The 17672-nt window shown below is 33.3% G+C and overlaps 3 protein-coding genes and 1 long non-coding RNA gene across 46 annotated transcripts; 1 reads left to right on the top strand and 3 right to left on the bottom strand.

Moving 5' to 3' along the window:
* Positions 1–445: 445 nt before the first annotated feature.
* LOC107362136 (cytochrome b-c1 complex subunit 7) lies at positions 446–1143 on the top strand. Its single transcript, XM_015929151.3, has 2 exons — positions 446–568; positions 640–1143. Exons 1-2 carry the CDS (start codon positions 538–540, stop codon positions 981–983), a joined length of 375 nt encoding a protein of 124 aa, XP_015784637.1. The 5' UTR covers positions 446–537; the 3' UTR covers positions 984–1143.
* Positions 1144–1343: 200 nt separating this feature from the next.
* On the bottom strand, positions 1344–3464 carry LOC112538813 (uncharacterized). Its single transcript, XM_089270034.1, has 3 exons — positions 1952–3464; positions 1771–1878; positions 1344–1569 (listed from the first exon to the last, which is right to left on the bottom strand). Exons 1-3 carry the CDS (start codon positions 2482–2484, stop codon positions 1458–1460), a joined length of 753 nt encoding a protein of 250 aa, XP_089126160.1. The 5' UTR covers positions 2485–3464; the 3' UTR covers positions 1344–1457.
* On the bottom strand, positions 2711–14754 carry LOC107361753 (bromodomain-containing protein 3). 43 transcript variants are annotated; one of them, XM_089270023.1, is made up of 16 exons: positions 14444–14754; positions 12701–13362; positions 12307–12384; positions 11945–12010; positions 11654–11848; positions 11143–11585; positions 10930–11058; positions 10058–10706; positions 9824–9994; positions 9560–9694; positions 9257–9388; positions 7204–7685; positions 6475–6868; positions 5208–5347; positions 4621–5106; positions 2711–4528 (listed from the first exon to the last, which is right to left on the bottom strand). In XM_089270023.1, exons 2-16 carry the CDS (start codon positions 13191–13193, stop codon positions 4463–4465), a joined length of 4059 nt encoding a protein of 1352 aa, XP_089126149.1. In that variant the 5' UTR covers positions 13194–13362; positions 14444–14754; the 3' UTR covers positions 2711–4462. The 43 variants fall into 43 exon arrangements, with proteins under 43 accessions (XP_089126149.1, XP_089126147.1, XP_089126148.1 ...); XM_089270021.1 differs by having other exon boundaries at positions 9257–9406; positions 12695–13362; positions 14444–14583; XM_089270022.1 differs by having other exon boundaries at positions 12695–13362; positions 14444–14583.
* Positions 14755–15558: 804 nt separating this feature from the next.
* Positions 15559–17431, bottom strand: LOC149094939 (uncharacterized). The gene is made up of 3 exons (XR_016200863.1): positions 17099–17431; positions 16795–17022; positions 15559–16351 (listed from the first exon to the last, which is right to left on the bottom strand). It is a non-coding gene; the product is annotated as an uncharacterized LOC149094939 (long non-coding RNA).
* Between the last annotated feature and the right edge of the window lie 241 nt (positions 17432–17672).

The following is a 17672-nucleotide window of genomic DNA, read 5'->3' as shown; positions in this document are numbered from 1 at the left end:
ATCAAATTGATAAATTCCAGATTACTTGAAGCCAATTTTGAGTTTTGTTGAAGTCGAAATTTCAATAAACACAATAAACATTATTACAACCTCAATTAAAAAACAATCCAGTGGTTTCTCGATGATTAAAGATGATAAAACTTCCAATCAATTCCTTAATGTAACAGTGATTGGCTTCATTTTCACGTTATAGAGATGTACATTTCAAGGTAAGAAATCGCTAGTTTTGATTGATAAGCTTTCGTGTATAAATTGCCTTCAGGAATAATCAGTCTTATTTATTGCTTTTAAACAAATTCTCGAATAATTAATGGTTTAAATATCTATAAGCACAATTGAACGAAAATAATGATTTTGAAAAAAGCACTTTTATTTTCCAGATATTAATGTTATCGATACTGGATTCGATACTTCCCTATCTGCTACTTTGAGTCTATGAAAAATCTTTGCTTGTTTTTAAGGTCAATTGTCTATCCAGTTAGATTTTGTTTAATAATATTACTTTAATCTCTATTGTGTTGCCCATTTTGGATCATCATGCGTCTTTTCCGAACCCTTCTTTACAAAGGTATGTGTTTATTGATTTATTAAGACTACAGAATGATGAAATGTAATCATTTTCTTTCTTTGCTTATGCAGTTACCGCTGAAGATACATCCAAGGCAACCCTTGGTAGGCTTATGTTCAAATTGAATGAATATTGCAAGTTTGGCTTGTATCATGATGATGTCTATCCTGATGAGGAACACGAAGCGGTGACCCGAGAGGCTGTAAGGCGACTACCATCAGAAATTTATCATGCACGAAACTTTCGACACATCCAAGCTATGCAGCTTGATATTCAAAAGGAATACCTTCCAGAAAATCAATGGACTAGCTATGAAGATGATTTGAAAAATGGAAGATACCTTCAACCTTATATAAAAGAAGTGACTGCTGAACTCAAGGAGCGAGAGGATTGGGAAAAGAATCACATGAAATAAATCATCGTTGGTTAAAGAAAGTCAAAATCATATAAAATTTACTAGTTCAACAGCCTGTGAATTTTTTTTCTTGTAAAGGTTATAATACAATGTAAGGCTTAGTTATGCTATTCTGTTAGAAATAAATCACAATTTGAGTTATTGATGTAATTAAATTAAATTAATAATGTCTTGCTCTATTTTATAAGCACTGAATCTACTAAGTTATAACCAATTTTACTAAATGAGACTCGTCCAAGGCAAAGTTAAGTTAGCTGGTTACAATCTTGTACAGACGCAACTTTGTTTCTCTAATTATCAAGATTCTTTTACTGAACCTTTGTAATCCTGAAATTATGCTTGAAAATCCAGTTATGGTTCGAATTACGATTTTTATTAATATTTCCTTCTTCCCTTTAACTTCTGTGAATTAATAGAGACAATTTGACTCGTATTTGATAAGAAACATAGTTTGTAAACCAGTTGAATAAATGATTAGCGGCAATTGGAATATTTTTCTTCACATTTTCCTGAAATTTGGCCAAACTGTAGGGCTTCATGATAGGGTCCGATTAACAATTTGTTACCATCCTGCAACTGATGTAGCCTGTCAAAGAAATATCATGAGAGTAATAAAGCTAGAAATAAAACTAATCTGTAATGGTCAAGGAAAGGCGAGGTCGACTACAAATTACGAGGTTCTTTTAATTTTTACCGCAAACTGCTTAAAAATGAGTCCATTTTGCTGAAATTTCTCTCAGTTATAATCGATTGTGCTTTGCCTTTGTAATCATTTTTAGCTTCTTACCTTGTTAAATTTGTAATGATAGACTTGATCAGATCATTTTCAACCATTTGACTTCGAGAGATTTGACAGATCAATTTAGCAAGGCAATCTTTTTCCTCTAACCAAGAGCTACAGAGAAACAATAACGGTCAGCAGTTAATCGAAAAAATACCAATACATTTTAATAAAAATTAGAGCTCACTTTTTAAGCAGATGCAACACCATTTGATTCAATTCAGTTCTCCATTTATTACTGCGCTTAGTCCGTTGAAATGGAAACTTCAGTTGTTTATAGTTGTAACCAGATCGATCAATTGTATTGTTGGTCAATTCGGCTGACTCTTGGTAAACTGTATCTTCGTAGACGGGATCATCGTAATAAACTGGTAAATAAGCTGGATAAGCAAAATATGGTACTTTTGAAGTTAATCCATCTTCTTTGGAAACAATTTGAGGCTTGAATTTTGATTTAATCAGATTTAGAAGCTCAGATTGATTAGATTGCGTATCATCCTCAACTTCTTTTATTGTTATGGTGACAGGAACCAAGATTGTAGCAAAAACATTAGATTTGTCAAAGAAAGATGAAAGAGGAACGTTAAACTCAAAATTAAACGAAAATTTGGGCTCAAGTGAATAAGTAAGTTTATCAAGTTGATCATAATTAATTGAAAAAATGGACTTGACTGGTGACACAATAAGCGCATAAATAAGTAAAAATTTGTAAATGAACATTATACTCGTTAAGTTGATTCACATTCAAGTAAATTTAAAGCAATAATTATTGATCTCAACTAAAAATCGGACATTGACTTAAACCTCGAAATCTGTCCATCATCGTCTTAATTATCTTTCTTTTTGATCATAGACAGATGATAAAGCTAAAATATAAAGGAGCCAATCTTTATTGGCTATCATGGCTATTATTAATCAGCAAATTGTGTAAATAGTCAGCAAGAAATTAATACATCATTTTCAAAGTCTTTATTGGCAAACAAAACAAATTAAGGTTTATGCATACAGAAATGTAATAATTATCTTGGTCCGTTATATGCAATGGTGGTAATGATTAGCAGATAAGCGTTGGTCATCATTACCAGATGAGTTACTCAGAGTTTTTAGCCAAACAGCCAGACATTCAGCATCTTCCCTGATTATTTCTTGAGGCCGAGGATAGCGGCAGAAGAGGAAGAAGATGACGAAGAGGAAGAGGAAGAGGAAGAAGAGGTGGTTTTAGGTGGCGATAAGTTAAGAGGTAACCCACCAGAAGTTATGAGTTTCATTGCTTTAGATGGATCATTCACCAATTGTCCAATGGCTCCACTTGTTGTTGATTTTATTTTGTTTAGTAGCGATTCAAATTGTTCAATCATTGATGAAATACCTGATTCAGCATTAGCAATATTTCCTAATTGTCCAAGTGTTAAACTGGTTGGACTGGAAGGGCTGGTTAGATCATCTAAAGACAATAAACTGTCAAAAAAACCTTTACCAGTACTGGTTGAAGAAGCTTCAGCCGTGGCCATGCTATTCGCGTTTGATGAACTGGATCTTTTAAATCTTAATTTTGGATTAATACCATTTTGAAGATTAAAAGAGCAACATTGATGGATAAAAGCAAGAAAAATACAAAAGAATACAATTGATTTGATCATCTTTACCAATGGGTCACTTTACTTCTAATAAACTTGGTCAATATGTTGATTGTTGCAGGTTTGCTAGATAATTAACACGAGTGATTAAAAGTACTTTATAACGCTACTGTATTATAATAATTGATAAAGGATGGTTGCTTTCATCAGAATCATTGTGGTCAATTTACCTGAATCAAGCAACGCCTTTACCATGATTACAATTCACTTCGTTACATGGTTATTTTAAATTTAACACTAAATCACTCACTGATTGACAGGCTTGTAAATTCAAAAATTGTCCTGTCTAAAGGTAATTTGCTATCCATCGAAATTTGATCCTTCATTCAACTTGGCCAGAGGTAATCTTACTAATCTGTAGCATTCAAATTAATTGATAGATTTCCATTAGATTCATATCACTAATTAGCTTTAAATTTGCGATCTATCTTGTGAAATTAGTTTATGAGACTACAATTTGATTAACCATAGAAAAACAAATTGTCTAATATTAATTACAATTTATAAAACCTGAGCAAATACATTTTTCTCATTCGAGGAAATAACCAAAATCAAGACTGGATTCGTTTTTTAAATGATTGATGTTTTTATTGGCTTTTTGTTTGAAATATTTGATTAGGTCACAAATAGAATAGAGTTTTTTTAACTTTATGAAGTTCCGTGAGTGTGTTCGAAACGAAAGAAGAATGTTACTTTAAATGAAGTAATGAGAGATGAGTTTCATGAAATATTGATGATAGTGATTGAATGGTGGATGATCAGGATGAAGATGTTATTATGTTGTATGAAAGTAAAAATGCATGACATTTTGTTTTTTTTTTAATTTTTTCACTTGTGTTGATTGTTTTGTCGTTTTTTTCTCTTTCTTTTTTTCTCTCTGTGTCCTTGGATGTAGAGTTTGTGTGTTAGTGTGAGGATTTGATGTAAGTGTTGATCCATTTTGTGAATTTTGAAACATTTTTGAGTTTATAAGTAAAAGTGTTAACATCCTTTCCACCTTCTTGCTCATGCGATCATAAATTAATTACATTACAGTGTAATACACTTTAATTTAGGCTCTATCATATCGTCTCCTCGAAACTGGCCATTATTTCACTTTGTAAATTCATATCTATTTGACCCGCAAGCTAGAATGAAAATAAGAAAATGCATCAAGTTTAGAATGGAAAATGTTTTGATTGTAAATTGAAAAACAGAGAAAATAAAATAAAAGACTAACCAATTCTCTTTTTCTTCTTTCTTGTTCTTTTAACCTTTGACGTTCCCTCTCTTTAGCACTCTGGTTCGATGAAGGTGATGACGAGCCAGAGAAAGGTGAAATACTTCCCATTTGTAAAGGCTCAGGAGTACTGATGGGAGCTTCGATATGTTGAGACTGAGGAGTTGGAGGAGTTTTTTGTGGCAAACCAGGAGCAACTGGTATTTGAGATCGGCGAACCCGTTCAAGGGCTTCTTCCTCCTCTTTTTCTCGTTGTCTCTCTTTCTCTTGACGAGCTCGTTCACGATCAGCGGCCTCTTTTTGTCTTCTTCGTTGTTCCTGTTGTTCCATAATCTGTTTTTGGCGATCTTGCTTTTCTTTAGCTTGTTTTTTAAATTGCTGAAAACTATCTGCTAATTTAACAACGGAAGACGCATTTGAAGAAACTGATGATTGCGCTAATGTTGACCATTGGCTCAAATTTTTCAACTTAGGCTCATTGGATTGCTGCAAGTTGAAAAAAACAAACATAATCAAATAGATTAAAATAATCATTAATTTACATAATATTTGTTTAAGGGCAGAGGTAGAAGGGGAGGGAAACTCACCGGTAAGGACTTATTGGCAGCACTTGAGGAAGGTGTTGATGTTGGGGGAAGACCTTGTCGATTCAATTCTTTCCTATCATTAATTGTTGGAGAAGCATTTATTGATGGAGCTTCTAAAGATGAAGAGTTCACAAAAGGACCTGAAATACACAAAAAGTGCATTAGAATAATGTTCAATAGATTAAATAAAAAATAACGAAATATTCACTGATTTGTGCGTCTGATCAAATTTCCCCAGAAATTGCAGTTGAAATAATATCGATGAAGCATTAAAAATAAAAAATTATTAAAAACAAAATAGAAAATAGAAAACAAAAATAAAATCTAATGGAGAGTAATGAGAAAGCCGATTGAAAATGAATTTATACAGAGTTAGATTTTTTTATAGATCGCGTTAGTAAGAAAAAAAGATATTTGAACTTTAATAATTATATTAAATTAAGTCTGATATGGAGATTGCTGATTCGAACCAAACGAGATCAAGAAGGAATGAAGTTTTATGGAACATATAATACAATTCGACTAGATTTTTGCGTTTTCCATTCAATTAGATTGACAATAAAATAGTAATTGTTTTTTTTTCTTGCATTTTGTACCTTTCTCGAGATGTGCGTAGATGGATAAAAAATGAAATACAATTTTTCAAAGGTAATATCAAAAAGTATACAAAACTAAACAATCGAATATGACTTTTTGAGCAAAAACCTAGATATTGATTATAACAGGTTAATGAAGTAAGACAACTTGCACATGTGAGTTGTTTGATTGTCGAAATTTGCATCAACTTAGATGATGATGGTGATTATTAAATTATTATATTTATGATGTTATGGATGAAGTTATAATCATAAAGATGAGTGAAGCTGTTTTGATATTTATGACAATAGTTGAACAAAAACAAATGAGATTACGCTAAGTGTATGATGAAGAAACTGGTGACATTGGAAAAGTTAAGTAGCACGAAAACAAAAACAAAGTGGAAGCTAATAGATGAATTGAAAGACGAAGCTATTTGGAAAATCCATCAGAATGAGTCATTTCTCATAGAGATTACAAAAAACAAAGTTATGCTTCATCGATGTCATTTCTTATTTACAAAATCTGTGGCGTATTTTTGAAGCACTCGCCGATATGATAAATTTTATCAAATCTTTTGTTTTTTTTATATTATCATGTATTGAGGATTAAGTTGGTTGAAGATGAGCAGTGAATATTCGTTGTAAAGATGGTTGAGAGTGAAGAGTCGAAGGCAATAAAGTTAACTCACTCTTTGCACCTGATTGTGGTACAGGCTGTGAATGAGTTACAATTGGTAGTGGTGGAGGTGGAGCAACTCCTTGTTGTATCGATTGCTGTGACTGGGACATCTTAGGTGTTGTTGACTGACCACCGTGGATTAAAAGTGATGGTTGACTGACAGGCGCTGTCATTTGGGGTTGGGGTTGTATTTGTTGCATTGATGGCGGTTGAGGCTGAAGTTGATGTGAAGTTGGTTGAGGCGTTGATGTTAAGGGTGGAGGAGTTTGCATTGGACTAGACAATGAAGGTGCTTGTGGTTGTCCAGTTGCTCCTGTCATTGGGAAAGACGATGTTGGAGGTAATTGACTTGAAGGTCTCTTAGCTACCGCTGAAGACGCCGTTGTAGAAGGCCTTGAAGGCATCTGTAAATTTCATTTATAATTGATTAGTTAAAATTGATATAAAAAAGAGCGCGATTTCATGTTCACAATGCTATCGAATCAGATCACGAATTATCTAAAATCTATCAAATTATCGTATGAAATTTTGACAGTTTAACCCTATCTAACATTAATCTTTTTAGAAAACACGAATAATATATTATAAAGCTGAGATATTTCTGATTCTAGAGACCCAATAGTAACATAAATATGACATTGTGAAAACATGATCATCCGAACGGAGGTTAACAAATTAAAATTAGCATTAATAAGCTAATTCGTTCGGGCGATTTATGAATTCAACAATATCATCCTACCTGAGGGAGGCTGGAGTGTGACGCTACAACAGGAGGTTTATTAGAAGTGGTGAAAGGTGCTACAGCACTTGGATGCTGTGGAGGGTTAGTTGCATTCAAACTTGAAAACGTTGACTGGGCAAGATCATGGACAGGATTAACGGAAGCTGACGGAGGTCCATAATTCATAGAAAGCCCAGTTGGTGTAAAACCAAAAAGATGAGATTGAGAAGGAACATTGGATGGATTGACTGAGTTGTTAGTATTATTGTTGAGGCCTGGTGATATTTTAGCCTGTTGTTGCGGCAGTCCCCCAGCATTAGGTGTTTGACCAAAATTGTTGTGACTCATAGTCATGGATGTTGTTGAGTTATAGAGTCCATCATAGGCTCCAGGCAGAGTACTTGTCGAACCGAGATTTGGAGCTAAAGGTCCCATTTTGGGGTCATTCATTAAACCAGATTTACCAGCAGCTACCATGGGTTTCTTCTTCGCGGGTGATTCTGAAGAGGAGCATGGAGTTTTAATTTAACAAAATTTGCATCCAAATTTGGCTATTTTTATGATATTTTTATGTATATATATATATTGACAAAGTCAAAATTATTTCAAAGACTAACATACAAACAGATAGTTGTTAAATAAGCTTTTTACTTCTTTTGCTTGGAAGAGAATACAGTTTCCAGTCTTTTTTAAAAGGTACAATTATGTATAAAAGTGTAAAAAAGCATTCCTATTCTTTACCATGCTAGAGAAGAGAGAGAGGCTTTGGGAAAAGTATTCTTCACTCACGTCTTGCACCCAAAATTGAAACTGTGCCTGAGTCAACATGTAATAACATTTAAACTACTTTGTCCATCGAATGAATTTAAATCGAGGGAAATTAAGGGTGACAGATAGAGAGTGAGAGATAGTGTGAGAAAAAAGAGAAAAGAGAATTATAGAGGCGAGAGAATATAAAGCTAACATATTGCTCAACAACCTCTACAGAGATCTTACTAAAAGGTGTTTATTATCGTCTAAATTGCTCAGATATTTCTTCTTTCGGCTAGACGATCAAAGATGATAAATGAAAATTTACAATGAAACTAAATGATATTTATATGCATGACAGTATGATTTGACAGGGATGAAGGATGAAAAGGAAAAGTGAATATGATTAGAGGTAAAGAAATGGATAAGATCATACGGAAAATAGGGATTGCATGATCCTAGTAAGCAGAAAGAGAGAGAGAGAGATGAAGTTGTATTGAGTAAAATGGTGCCTGATAACAAAAAAAATTGCTAATTCTCTTAAACATTCTGATTCTCATTCTGTTTCATTCTCAAATTATTAGAGATCATTTGAATATTATGTTTCAACATTGTTTTGTGCTCTTTGTGAACTCTCTTTACTCTCTTCAGTCGTCAAATTATAACTGAGGAAATTAAAGGAATTGAACTGCATAAAAATAAGGTATTGGCTCCTTTCCTCATAACAGTGAGCTCGCAATAAGATTCGCTCCTCACTAGAATATTAATGGTATTTTTTCAAAGATGATAACATGGCATCAGTTCGTTGGAAGAGAAGGAGATACACTGTACTCTTTCTTTTGGAGATTTGCTACTGATATTGATCAGCACACTGATAAAAAAAATGGAGAAAGATGAAAAGAGAAAGCATTTAGCTCAAACTACAGGCAGAAACAAAATCGAGAAGTATGGTAATGTAAAAAGGAAGGATTAAGGAATCTGAGGGCAAGAGAGGTAAAGGGCCAATAATAACTAACAAGAAAAAGTGGGCAAAGAGGATGACAGAATAAAAAGAGACTGATATATTGGGAAGCATCAAAATGCTGAACAAAGATGCAACTCAATTCTCGTCTTTTCTTTTTAAATAGTGAGTTTAATATTTGTGATTCTCGCAGTAAAAAGATTTAAGAGATGAACTTGCGATGCCAGGGAGAAGAGTAGATGACCAATGATGACATAGAGTGATAGAGGATTGATGGTAACTGAATTGATTCACAATAGATGGTAGAGTGGTGGTGTGGTGGTGGTTGGTTGTTTTTATTTGTTTTTCAATGTTTCTAACCTGATTCAGAATCACTGCTATCAGATGAGCTACTTGTACTGGAACTGGAGCTGGAATCGCTATCACTTGAACTTGAGCTGCTTGCGCTTAACCGTGAGCCTGCTACGATGTCCACGTGAGAATTCTCTGAATCTGTAAAAGCGTAAGGATCTGTAAATAATAAGCGGAAGGTCAAGTTTTGGTCATTCATGGTTAATGGTTGAGTTCAAATGATCAACATTCCATTAGTTAAAGACCATATTATCCCTTTAAAAATGAGATAAGGGACCCAAACCCTTGGAAATTAAGGAAAAGAGACCTCACCTTTCTTCTGTTGTTTTTTAGGATTTGTTGGAACACCAAGTTGACCCGATAGATCTTGCATCTTTTTCTCTAATTCTTGTTTTCTTTCTCTCATTTGTTCTTCTTTTGTTTTCCCAGCTACTTTATTTTTAGTGGCTATTTGAGGTGACACAGAAAGAATGGAATTAAGCCCGGGAATAGTGAGACAGGCAAAAAAGGAAAAAATAATGGATTAGAAATATTGCAGTCATGTATGGGGTTAAATAGACAACTAAATATTCTTACTGTATCTTTTCCTAGGTTTTTTCGTTAAACAAGAAGCAACATAAGCTTCTAATTCACGAAGCGTTGAAGGCTTGAGAGTTTCAAAATCTATTTCAATTTCATCTGGATTTGAATCTCTTAAAGAAGGTTCTCTAGATTGAATAATATGAACAACGTTACCAAGTTTTTCACCTAAAAAGAAAATGAAAACAATAAGTTAGAAAAAGTAAACAAGTACGAAGAAAAAAAACTTACCTGGCAATTTATTAATATCAAGGCTAAGTTGTCTCTTTTCATCATAAGACATTGGTTTAGCATTATCTTCATCTTCACTATCGAATGCAGGTACAACTTTACTAGTCTTTTTACCGGCTTTACTATTGGTCCGTTGTCTTTTAGCTGGTTGTCCAGCTGATTTTTGGCTCGCTGGAGTTTTAGCAACCCCAGAAGAACCACTTTTGGCCTTAGTTTTACCCGCAGATGTAGATGGCACTGGATCATCTCTTATAAGTCCTGTAGCAGCACTAGAAGCTGAAGCTGGCGGACCAGAATTTAAACCAGGAGCTGGTGGAGCTAAACCACCACCAACTTCTTCCATCCTAAAATCTAATTTATCACTGTGTTTCTCTTTTTTAGATTTACTTTTAGATTTTTTCCTTTTCTTTTCTTTTTTACTAGATTTCATTAAGACTGGTGTTAATTGAGAAATCTGTTCAGTTATTCTTTTAAGTTCTTCTTGTAATTGTTTTAATTTTGCTGAGTTTTCGTTTTCAGAATCACTATCACTTCCCGAACTACTACCCGATGAACTTCCACTAGAACTTGAGCCGGTGCTATCACCACCGTCATTAGAGGATCTAATAGGTTCATCTGGCATTTTGGCGTATCTCATTTCAAAGACATCCTAAGGAGAGAATTAAAGAAAATAAATTAACGTATGAAAATATAATCAATAATTACAGTTGTGACAAAAGCATGAAACCGAAATTCAAGTAATATTTGAGACATCGGCGATTAAATTTGTCTGCTTAATCTACCTCACCTGTTTATTAGAAGTTTTGACACGGATAAGTCAACTTCTTGCCCAGACTGAGGTGAACAATAAAGTAAAAAGATAATCTATTTACCTGAAGTTTACGGGCCATTGCTACTATTTCATGATCAGGTGGATTATATTTATAACAGTTGGTAAATATCAATCTAACATCAGCAGCGAAATCATCTGGCTTTTTATACTCTCTTTTTTCCATTTTCGTCTGTAAGTAAATAAAATTTTATAAGTAACTTGTCAATTGTTTTAAGACCGAACTGCAATATAAATTATTAGACATTTTAATTACCTTGACTGTTCCCAAATCCATTGGGTGTTTAATAATATCATGGTAATCGGATAAACCTAAGGACTCAGCATCAACTGGTTTATAAAATGGCCAGGCATAGCCTGCATGTTTCTTTGCGAATAATTCTTTAAGAATAGAAGAGCAATATCTCATTTGTTCAGAAAGCTTGCCTTTCCTCGCTTTAGAAACGTGCTGTGCGGTATCTGGTAGATCTTTGGAAGGTTTTTTGATAGGTCTTCCACTCTCTCGTCTAGTAGACATCTTATTAGAGGGCTCATAATTGACTGGAGGGAAATTATTATCAAATGATGAGATACCAGTTGTTGTATCTGCTTTCCTTTTAACTCCTTTCGCAGCTTTCGCTCCTTTTGTCTTGGTTGGAACAGTTTGTACCGGTGTTAAAGGACTTAATGGATTTAATTGTACATAAGTGACTCCTGGTGCTGTAAGGACAATAAAGATTTGCATAAGATTGGGTCAACAAGATTGAAAGGATAGTCTTAAATCATACCTGATGATGGCCCCAATAAATTCGAAGTAGTTGGCGTTGAAGGCTTATTTAAATTATATGCACTAGGAGGTTTGGTGTGGGGTGTCTGATTAAATGAAGGACTTTGGTTCACTAGTGTTTGGGGGACATTTGGAGGTAACGAACCAGTGGCAGTCAATGGAGGTACAATATTCTGATTTGCTGGTGTCTGTGTAGCTGATGGAGATGGTAACATTGAAGGGACGGATGAGCCTGATGAAGAAATGGTAGATGCTCCTGGAGCAGAGGGTGAGCTAATTGGAGATAGCTTACTGTTCTGTGATGCAAGTGCATTCTCGGGTACTCCGTGGACTGAACCAATTCCAGAGTCAGTGAAAGCTAAAATAATAAAAAAGAGAAAGATAGATTAGGATTAATGACCAAAGTTGTTCAAACACAAATACTCTAATGAGGCAAAAGAGAAGTAACTCATTTGTTAAATAGGGAAGATCTTTGACTCAGAACTAAGAGTCCCGCCAATGTAATTTAGCTAACTTATGCTAAGAGCATGCTATGATATGTTTGAACAGTTGATGAGAATCGTGACAAATAAGCTATCATTCAAAGTTAAGGATATGATAAAATGTTTACAAATGAACTGATGGTCTGTAAAGTGATGCCTAGAATATACTTACATGAAGGAGTTAATGGTGCAATAGATGATGGCGTTGTTCCTCCAACTATAGATGCATTAGATGTGCTGATAGAAGCACCTAAAGAAATAAAAGAATGAGTCAGAATTGCGATCATAACGAAGTGTGTTGAAGAAGCGGTAATTATTCATCAACCGGTATAAATTTCAAACCGGTTCATTTGTAAGCATTTAGCATGTTCATTGGCTAAAGGTTGAACATGTGGAAATTGAAGGTTAAATGAGTAATTACAAGGTTGGAGAGTACTTTTGAGGGTGGAGGAAAAGGAAATTGCGTAAAATACAATGTAGTTAGCAAATAATGATGAAGTAATTTATCAACAGAACATGTTGGCCACACAGTTATCTTTGCAAAATGTAATAAGACTCACCCCTACCCCTGATAGGACCTCCTCGGCGACCTTTTTTACCTCGACCACCCTTTGATGCTGGCATAGTGATTTCGACCTCCTCTTGTGGCATGTCCCTTAACTGAGCGTTAAACGTTTTCTCTAATGTTTGAGCCATGTAAACCACATCTTCACCCGGTTTGTTGTAAGTATAACAATTTTGAAATAACGTATGGAAATCATGGATACACTCTTTCGCTGAATAATACCAAAAATTATCTAGCCTTTTCTTAATTGTACCTAAATCCATTGGATGTTTTATTATAGTATGATAATCTGGTAACTTGAGTTTAATAGCGTCTACTGGAGTCCTGAAGGGCCAAGCAAACGGATGCTTGTTAACTGCTTTTAGTATTTTTTGGTTGATAAATTGGAGCTGATTGGTATTTCGGTGGGGTTTACCGGGTGGAGGTATAAATGGAGGTTGCACAATTCCATTAACAGGTTCATATCTAGGCTCTTCTTCCATTTCGTCAATCATAGAATCAAACGCCCTTTTGTCTTCTTCTGACAATATTCTGTCTAAATTTGATTGAGTCTGAAGCGGCTGATTATTATTTAACTGGGCAGCTGGACCGTCTTGAGAGGTACCTTCATCTTGATTTTGTTCTTTATCTTTTACACCACCACCAGCCGGCTCCGGTTCGGACCTAATTGATTGTAACAATACATTAGACCCCATTCATCAATTTATCCACAGAGGGCACGAATGAAAAGCAATAATTTTGGAAACACAACACTATTAGAGTGAAAGCGAATGTGTGCGTGAATTTGTATACAAAATTAATATATACATTAAAAACAGGGGGAAAGCCTAAGAAGTACACACACATTTATATATACCAAACGAATTAGTGAGAGAAGGAGAAAAAGGAGAAATAGAAAGTAAGAAAGGCAAAGAGAGAGAGAGAGAGATGGAGAGAGAGAAAAAAAGATGGGGGAGAAAGAGAATGTGAGAGAGAGGTTGAAATGATGAACAGACATAGAAAAAAATTCACCAAAGAGGCAAATAGATAAAGGTAAAGGTTGCCTAAATGATGATGGTGCTGTGGTTAACAGACTTACTCACATTTTATGTGTCCCACGGTTGTTGAATAACCCACACACTCACACAGAGGTGAAGAAAGAAAGAGGAAAAGAGAGGTAAGAGAAAGGGAAATGGTGATTCAGAGAAAGAGAGGAAAGGAAAGAAGGAAGAGGGAAAGGAAAGAAAGATAGGAACACAGAGGAAGGTAGAGCAACTATACAACAATTTTGATGGTGTTGACTTTTTTTATGCTCCTTAATTGTCACCACTAAAATACCCCCCAATTATTATGATATCACAGGGGTCCTTGATTGTTACACTTTCACTGGACACCAAATATGCCAATAAATATTAACACAATTGATGAGCAATTATTAATTACAATTAGAGATGAAAATCAACACAACTCCGGAAAGGAAGAAAAGAAGGGACAAAGAAATAAAACCGCCATCTTCTGGTCGGTTAAGACTTCTCGGCTATACTCCGCGCAGTGATTGGCTGGAAAAAATGAAACGCATGTCAATTGCGTTAAAATTACAAATTATCTCCAATTTTTTTCATTCAAAAAAAAATTTACTTAAATTGTAATCACTTTTTTCACTTTTTATTTTACAATTAATAAACAAAATTTCATCAAAAATATTAACTTTAAACATTGTTCAGTGAAAAACGTTTATTTAAATAAATTAAAATCAACTATTTACCTTCAAATATACAATCAAACGTTGCTCACTTTCTGTACAAGAATCTTGTTAGCACACCTTAAATAGCGAGATAATTGTTACATCTTGTTCAATGGCGGCATATTTTGAATCTCAACTTTCCAACGTTTTTTCCTTCTTCTGTTTTTATATGAAATTTTCCCTCGAAATTGCGTCTTCTCCCAATTTCATCAATCTTTTTTTCTCTAATTATCCTTTTATCACATTTCCTTATTCTACTTTTCGTCTCATGGGAAACAGATAAGCTATAATTAAATGTGTCCACTGTTTAATCTAATCTAAGTTAATCGCTTAAATTAACACCAAGATTAGTTTGTTTGCAAGATGCTAGATGGCAGATTTTGTCGCACTAAATCCCTTCTGGTAAATGAAAAAAGCGCAATTTTCATTTGGCTAAGCGAATGCGCTAAAGTAAAATTTGTCAAGTGCAAGTTAACCTTAAAATTATCCAATTGTTTTTGATTAACAGTTTAGTTACATTTATAGTGATTTTAAATTGTTGCAAAATATTTTTTACTTTTCTAATCAGCTAATCAAAGTGTGGCTTTTTTTAATCTCAATGTGAAGCTTTTCTCAACAGCAAATTATTTCTAATCATCAGTACATTAACTGTTTTGGCTCTGTTAAATATTGTTGCTTCAATGTGTTATTTGTTGTTTAAATTAACGGTTATCTTGTTGTGATACATTATCAAATCAAAAGTAAGCATTATAAAGTAAGATGTTACTCAAATTGAAAATGTCAAAATGTTTTTGCTTGCAAAATTGCCAAATCTTGACATTTTTACATTGAAATCAATGATAGACGTCAAAAGAAAAATGTTTCAAAGGTTAAATAAAAGGCTTTTTATTGTAACCAAATGAAACAGTGTTGATATAATTATCCGGATAGATGAACACTTATAGCAACAATTATAATTGTTTACTCTTGTGTCAATATTTTCTAAGCACTGATTCAAGATTCATAATTTTATGCTTTCCGTGCATTTAACTGTCAATCAACATTTGAACAGTTATTCAATTGTCATAACAAATACCCAAAAAACATTTACAAAAAAATAAGATGTCAAAGGAAATTGAAAATCAGAGTCGATGAAATGAAAGAATAAAATTAATCTGATGAATCTGTATCAGAATCAAGATAATTGTTCAATATGTAGGTGGAAATGAAAAACGGTAACAATAATTTTTCATAATAAAATGATGCCTTTTTTGTGCCTTACAGGATTAAATGTAATACAAATGAGGGTAAACTTTGCTTATGATTTTTACCCTTAAACAGATTATGGTTGACAAAAGGGAAAGAAAAAGAAACTCTAAGTCAAAAGTAATTGAGAAACGGAATGAAAATGGATCAGAGTTTGGTTATTAAATTGACACTTCTATTATAACATTAACATTAGGCTCATTATTATTATGATGAGGATCTTTATTTCATCCATAATTTGACTTTTTTGTCCTTCCATCGCCCTATGATGATCAACACTTGAAGAGGATAAAAGCATTAAACCAAGTAAACGTGAAAGAGGCCAATCAATCGACAAGTTGACTTTACTCTCTAACTTCAATGTCCTTAGATTTTTGGCTTATGTATACATTAATCATAACTACATCCAGGTTTGATGGTCAATGCGATTGATTGTTCTCTTGAATCAGGTGAAAACAAGAGCCAAGATTAGGACGAGTTCAAATGTTCAGCTGACAATCAGAAAGGCTTTTTGGTAGGAGAATCAATCATATATAAAATGGGAATGTTGAGATTTTGACTTCGATTCATGTCTCCAGTTGTATTTAATGCTCGAGACTTTGCTTTGGGTGAATTATTTTTGGAATTGATCGCCAATTAAAAGTAAATTATATTCCTCTTCGAACTTTTTGGTAACAATTAAGTCTAGATTAAGGAAGAGAAATATTAAAAATATTAGAATCGAATCGATAAAAAAAGGGTAAATCGGTAAACAGCCTTTTATAATGTATATGCAAGGTGAATTAGATTTGGTTGTCATTGAATATAACTTAATTTAGTTACAGAGGAGATAAATTGTTGCTGTATATTAGAGCTGAAAAAGGCAGCGATAGGATAAAAAGAAGTGAAAAAAAATGAAAATGATCTCAATCCGATTAACTTTATTTGAATTATAATCCTCCGTTAGGTTAAAGGCTCATTTGTTAAATCATCTATTGAGTGATTAGCTGATTTTATGTCTCACTTTTTACACGGTCAAACCTTGAATTAATATGTTTCTTCACTGATTTAGTTAATATTGAATTTAATGGCAATTTGTCTCCTTTTTTATGGATGGGATTCCCTTTTAACGCTTTTTTAATACTTACAATTGTTCCTTATTTTCTTGTGTTGTTGCCAGCTTCAAAAAATTTTCCTTTTTCATGGCAATTAATTAGTTGAAAATTTATACTTTATCCAAGATAATTAATCTGGACCATGTATTAATCAAAGTATGGGTCATACTAATTACGATTGTAACAAATTTTTCCACTGAATGGTCCATCCAAGTTACGGACATTAACAGGCAACTGTATGCTTTTGAGTAAATATGTATCCTAATTTGATTGATGAAATAAAAGAAAGGTAGGAAACAATTACCAAATAAATATTGATTTATCAACATTAACTCACATTGTCCAGTATAATATTTGTGATAAACATTTATAATAAAAATGATTTAGTAAGTTGGAAATTATAATATCAAAAAAGCAAACATCACAAAGAAGCATTGAGAAAAAAAGCAACAAGAAGTAATCACCACATTATAATGTTGATCAACTCTAATGTTGTTTACAAATTGTAAGAAATCCTCTTTTCTTGATTTATAGATTGATACAAACAGCTAATAACAATCAACTAATTGGTAATAATGTTAAACAATGTAAACACAAACAAAATAAATTGAACATTATTCAAAATCAATGGCAAAAAAAATCAAACACAAATCGAGCAGACGAAGAAGTAATAAGTGGGAAAAAACGAATGATTCATTTTCATTTTTAGTCCGCGATTTTTAAATTGATTTTAACTTTCAATTTTTATCATAATTTATCAATATAAATGCAATTTAAACACAATCATATGCTAATATTGTTATTATAAGCAAATAAATAAGATAATAATTAAGGATGGAACCGTGATTGTTATTAAAAGCAATAACAACAATCCAGTGAACATCAAGTTAATATAAAGATTACATCCACAC

Source organism: Tetranychus urticae, chromosome 1 (genome assembly GCF_039701765.1).
Source record: "Tetranychus urticae isolate SD_2017Ah chromosome 1, NJAU_TeUrti_SD_1.0, whole genome shotgun sequence".
In the NCBI taxonomy this organism is placed as follows: Eukaryota; Metazoa; Arthropoda; class Arachnida; order Trombidiformes; family Tetranychidae; genus Tetranychus; species Tetranychus urticae.
The sequence above is the reverse complement of the archived record's forward strand: the minus strand, read 5'-3'. Positions and strand labels throughout refer to the sequence as shown.